Source organism: Silene latifolia, chromosome Y (genome assembly GCF_048544455.1).
Source record: "Silene latifolia isolate original U9 population chromosome Y, ASM4854445v1, whole genome shotgun sequence".
Lineage (NCBI taxonomy): Eukaryota > Viridiplantae > Streptophyta > Magnoliopsida > Caryophyllales > Caryophyllaceae > Silene > Silene latifolia.
Genome location: NC_133538.1, coordinates 30824848 through 30830806, shown reverse-complemented (window position 1 = coordinate 30830806; position 5959 = coordinate 30824848). Strand labels below are relative to the sequence as shown.

The 5959-nt window shown below is 36.5% G+C and overlaps 1 protein-coding gene across 1 annotated transcript; it reads left to right on the top strand.

The window, feature by feature from the left end:
* The first annotated feature begins 2336 nt into the window (after nt 1-2336).
* LOC141627788 (uncharacterized) lies at nt 2337-5053 on the top strand. The gene is made up of 6 exons (XM_074441009.1): nt 2337-2796; nt 2935-3299; nt 3555-3844; nt 4041-4273; nt 4503-4607; nt 4665-5053. The coding sequence occupies exons 1-6, from the start codon at nt 2337-2339 to the stop codon at nt 5051-5053; spliced, it is 1842 nt and encodes a 613-aa protein (XP_074297110.1).
* Nucleotides 5054-5959: the final 906 nt, after the last annotated feature.

Below are 5959 nucleotides of genomic sequence, written 5' to 3'. Positions count from 1 at the left end.
CTTTAGGGAATTGAGTGAAATTTTGGGTCTTAGTGATGAACCGCGTTATTTCAAGAATTATGGAAAGTATGACCCCGAACCTCTTTGGGAGGCAATTTCCGGGAGGAAATTTGAGGACTTTCATGCGAGTCGTGCTCTTTTGGTCCACCATCCAGGCATAAGAGTATGGCACAAGGTCGTGGGAAACACCATAATTGCAAGGAAAGATACCAACCATTTCACCAAACTTGATTTTATTCTCCTTTAATCGGCTTTGAACATTGGAAGAGTACACACCAAGCCTTAAAATTCTTTGAGGCTCTTGGTAGATAGATGGCTCAACATTGATTGTGGGAAGAAGGGCACTACCGTTATTGTCAATGGCGGCCTAGTCACTATCCTAGCTAAGCACTTTGATCCTAACTTCAATAAGGATAACAAGTACAAAGCAAAGGAAGGTGGTCATCTTGTTGATTTGCATACTATGATACACAAGTACAAGTGGGTTGCCCATAACCCCCTTGACACTAAGTATGGATGGCTCACTAGTGAAGCTAGATCGTTCACCTTGCCTTCAAAGATTTGTCGTATAAGCGTCCACCGGACCAATTATCTACTTCCCCTTTCTAAAGAGGCCGAGTATATTATTCAACAACAAAAGGGTGATCTTGAAACTCCCTCTTCTTCCATTGTCATACCACCTTACCCCTTTTAGTATGAAGAGTTCAAGCCGGAAGGAGTTGAAGCTAGAAAAGATTATGTGACTCTTCTCATGCAAGCAATGCACAAGCAAGCCTTCGAAGATCGGAAAAATGCTTACTTGGCTCAATATCCACCCCTCCTACACTTAGCTAGGCAAGGACTACTTGATCCATCTTGTCCTTTGCCTAGTTGGACGGATAGAGAAGTCCTATTTCCGGGTGCATCTAGGGTCGTTTTGGGTGACAATGAGGTTGGTGGTAATGATGAAGAAGCAAGTAAATAAGAAGAAAAGGATGGTGAAGATGATGATGAGCAAGATGAGGAAGAAAGTGAAGAAGCAAATGACAAGGGAAGTGGCAATGTGGCCACTTCTAATGAGGAAAGTGATGGTGATAGCATGATGGAAGATTAGCAAGCCTTGGAGACTCCTACCCTCTCATGGTTTGTCTATTTCTCTCTTTTTTTTAATTATAATTTTGATCATTGTTGGAGTAGTCCTAGCACCATAGAGGACTCACACCTCGGTACCATTGAGGTATTCTCATTTTATTGTTCCCATTTTCAAAATCCAAAATGACAAATTAGTTTCATACATTGCATAGTGTGTGCATGAACTACACCCATCCTTGGACATTAGCAATAGTGTCTCACTCGGTTTTGGGAAGTTAATGCATACACAACGGGAGGTAATCTAAATTATCCTCTCCGTCATAACAAAAACCATGCATCATGTAGTGTAGCTTAGTGTAGATTGCATTTAGTGTAGAAATCATGCATCATCTTTGCATAATTTCCATCATTTTGTCCATTGAGGACAATGCCCATATTAGTGTGGGGATGGGAATTCTAACATTTAACTCTTATTCAAAAATCCAAAAAAATTGAAAAATTTCAAAAATCATAAAAATTTGAAAATTGAAAACCCAAAAACATGTTTATTTCCTTTTGTAGTCTTGTATATATTGTCTTGTATATATTGTGTTTGTTCTATCCTTGTTCACATTGATTGACTACGCCACATCCGAGACATGAGGATATTGAAGACCGCATGGTATGATCTTTCCAATCTCCTTTTTCCTCTTTATGTTAATGACTATGTGGCTTTATTTTGATTGATGCGGTATAACAATGTGAACTTAGGACTTGCATTTAGTTTATATGTCATATTAGTTGATAGAATCACTTGCATTAGGATGTTTATATTAGTTGCATCATTGGCATGTAGTTGCATGTTAGAAATGTTTTGAAAAATGCCTATTTAGGAACTTTAACAAGAGCAACTAAGCCATTACAAATACTTGTTCAACTTAAGACTTTGCCTACTAGAATGGTTGTAAAACACCCTAGATAGTGTCATACTAGTGTCTTTTGACCCATGACCCAAGGCCTAGTCAAGGGTTTGCATGTGAGTCACCTATCCAACCCCGTGATGCGATGTGGACTTGGTTAACTTGTCTAGGTGACCTTGTTTGACCTTGTGGTAAGGCAACCCAAAAATATTTCCTATCAATAAGCTTGAAGTGCTCATTTCAAAGAAGTTTTGTCATGTGGAAGTAATGTAATGCCAAGGAAACCTCAAATGTTATAAATTGTTGAAAGTTGAGAAATTTAAGTTGTTTTGATGGAGGCGTCCTAATCCTCCTATTCTTTAGGATATGATTTCCTTTAATTCTTGTCTGTTTGATTGTAACCTGGATGATATTATTAGCTCAGAGTGTGCTTTGACTTGGACTAACAAACAGGAGTCTGGCACTAGAGTTTGGTCTAAGTTAGTCAGGGTTCTTGTTAACCCATTATGGCTCTCATCTTTTCCTTCTTCTTTTGCTCACATCCAAGAAGCTGGCCTATCTGACCATCCCCCAGTGATTGTTAATATTTTTGAGGATACTAAAGTGACCAAGAGGTTTAGTTTTCTCAATTGTTGGATTGAGCAACCTGATTACTTGAAAGTGGTTGCTGATGCTTGGTATTCTTCCAAAGCTGGTAGTCCAATTTTATGTTTTTTTGAGAAGCTTAAATCTGTTAAACATGCTTTATCTAGGCTCCATTTAAAGAATTTCAGCAATATTTCTGCTAGAGTAAATGAGGCTAAGGAGAAATTGACATACTGTAAAAGTCAGCTTCAGACTTATCCCTTTTCTTCTATTCTTATCTAAGAGGAAAAGGATTGTTTATGTGCTTACAACAAATTGAAGAGTACTGAACTTCAAATCCTTCCTCAGAAAGCTAAAATTAAAAATATTCAACTTTCAGACAGTGGTACTCAATATTTTCATGCAAAAATTGCTGATAGACATCACCAACAAGTGATTGGTATCATTCAAAATAAGGATGGTATTTCTCATCAAGGTATAGATAATGTGGCTTTAGCTTTCCAAGATTATTATCAAAGCTTGTTGGGTCAGGAGGTAGCTGTTGAAAGTTCAGCTACTGTCTCAGTACCTCCAGGCTCTACACTTTCTTCTGAGGACCAGGATATGCTTATTAATAATATCTCATATGATGAAATTAAAGCTGTAATTTTTGGAATGGATTATACTAGTAGTCTTGGGGTTGATGGTTTCTCTGCTGGATTTTTTAAGTATGCTTGTGATATCATTAATCAGGATTTTTGTAAGGTTATCCGGAGTTTTTGTTAGACTGGTAGGATGCAAAGCAGGCTAATTCTATAGTTCTCTCATTAATTCAAAAAAAAATATACTGCTAGTTCAGTGCAAGATTACAGGCCCATCTCTTGTTGTACAATTTTTTATAAAACTGTAAGTAAAATCCTAGCTAATAGGCTTCAAAAAGTTCTTCCAAGCATCATTGGAGATGAGCAAGCTGCATTTGTTAAAGGAAGAAGTATTCATGAGAATATACTTTTATCTTAGGCTCTAGTCAAGGGGTATAACAAGAACTTCATTTCTCCTAGATGCTTAATCAAGGTGGATTTCAGGAAGGCATTTGACTCTTTGCAATGGAGTTTTATTTCTGATTTGCTCAAAGAGTTTGGTTTTCCTCAGCAGTTTATCAAATGGATTCAGGGGTGTATCACTAGCACCTGGTTTTCTTTAAAACTGAATGGAAGGTTACATGATTTCTTTCCCGGTGACAGTGGGGTTAGACAAGGAGATACTCTCTCTCCTTATATTTTTGTTCTCAGTGTGGAGATTCTATCAAGGTTTTAAGGCAGCTATGTAAGCAACCTCAGGTTTCTTTGCATCCAAAGTGCTGCAAGCTGAATCTCACCCATTTAATATTTGCTGATGACTTGATGGTCTTTATTAGAGGGGATGTCACTTTTATTAAAGCTGTTAAGGGGTTTGAAATAATTTTGCTAAGATTTCAGGATTGACTGCTAATGTGGATAAAACCAGCATCTATTTTGGTGAAGTATCTCAGACTGTTCAGGAGGATATACTAGCTGAAACTGGCTTTTCTACAGTTTTTTTCCCATTTGGATATCTGGGGTTACCTCTTGGTCCTTCTAGATATTCTATTTCTATGTTTGATTCTTTGATTCTTAAAGTCCAGAAGAAAGTGCAGCACTGGTCTGCAAAATTATTGACTTATGCAGGCAAACTTCAGTTACTCAATGCAGTTTTGTTTGGTATTGAAAAATTTTGGTGTTCTAGTGTTCTTCTTCCTAAAGAGGTTATCACTAAGCGTACTCAATTAAGTATAACGTTTTTTTTTGGGCATCCCTGAAGGTAAAACAAAGCTAATCTTTAAGAGGTGGGATCAGATTTGTGCTCCTTGGCAGAAAGGGGGATTTAATATTAAAACTATCAGGATTTGGAATATAGCTTTGTAACTGCAATGGGTCTGGAAATTATCAGCTAAATCTGAGGGATTGTGGTCTAAATGGCATAAGGTTTATAGTTTGAAGCAGCATACCATTTGGGATGTGGATAGTAAGGATTATTACTCTTCAAGTTTGGATGGTATTCCGATTGCTCGTGATATTTTCTTAGCTTAAACAGGTACTGTGCATACTGCAGAGGGTCTTCTAGCTTCTTTGTTTTCTGGACAGAAATTACAAACTAATTGCATCTATGAGTATTTGTTGGACATCCCTGATCACAATTTTTGGACCTCTACTTTGCTTCACTCTACAATCACTCCTACTCATCGAATTATCTCCACTCTAGCTATTCAAGGAAAGCTTTTAACAGTTGACAACTTGAAGGAAAAAGGGTTCTTGTTAGCTAACAGGTGCTGCCTATGTCAGGCAGCAAAAGAAAGCTCTTCTCATATGTTTTTTCACTATTCTTCTACTAGTGCTATCTGGACAGCTTTGAAGCAGTGGATGGGTATGCTCCATCATCATCAAGATCTGATTGAGGAGCTGAAATGGAGTTATGTGCATGGCCATAAGTCAAGTTGGTAAATAGGATGGTTTCGGACTACTGTGGTAGCTGCAGTATACAAGATTTGGATGGAAAGGAATGCAAGAATTTTCAGGAATAGAGAGGCTACTATTTATACTATTGTTGATAGTATAAAGTTTAGTGTTACTGTGAGAATGCTTATGCATAAGTATTCTACAAACTCGAGAGTGATTGCTAGTTTATGCACCTGAGGTTGAGATTGTAATTCTTGTGGGATAGTTTGCAAATTTGTAATTTCTTTTCTTAATGAAATGAAATGATAACTTTTTGCAAAAAAAAAAATAAACGATAATTATATTATAATAATAATAATAATAGTAATACTAATAATACTACTACTACTACTACTACTACTACTAATAATAATAATAATAATAATAATAATAATAATAATAATAATAATAATAATAATAATAATAATAATAATAATAATAATAATAATAATAATAATAATAATAATAGTATACATATATGGTAATTAGTAATTTCCTAATAGTTCCCTAAAGACGACCTTTTTACTAGTATAAAAGCAAGGCATGACCTACATAATAGGTTTTATTCACATATTTTATACATAAAGGGAGATCTATTGAAAAAAGAGGAAGATAATATAGTTTTATTATCATCTCAAGGTAAGTTTATAAAACCGTCTCGCTATATAACATACTCATCTTATAATTATTATAACTTGTAAATTAAACCACCATGTGACCAACTAATGCCTGACCTTGGCCGTGGACCACCAAGGATTGACCATGACCCACCTTTGACCACCAGGGACCTCGGGAAAGGGGCTTTTCAGGCGGGTTTTGGGTGGTTGTTAGGGTTTGTTGTCAGGGTATGTCGAAATGGGAGTTTGTGGGGATTAGATCCATCAAACTCGACCAATTGAACCTGGGCTATGA

What these genes read in the sequence shown, in the direction of transcription:
- LOC141627788 (XM_074441009.1), top strand. Translation starts at nt 2,337, where the DNA reads ATGATTTCCTTTAATTCTTGTCTGTTTGATTGTAACCTGGATGATATT. An exon ending in GAAATTGACATACTGTAAAA is followed by an intron (nt 2,797 to 2,934) that starts GTCAGCTTCAGA and finishes TTCAACTTTCAG; the next exon opens with ACAGTGGTACTCAATATTTT. An exon ending in TTACTCTTCAAGTTTGGATG is followed by an intron (nt 4,608 to 4,664) that starts GTATTCCGATTG and finishes TGCATACTGCAG; the next exon opens with AGGGTCTTCTAGCTTCTTTG.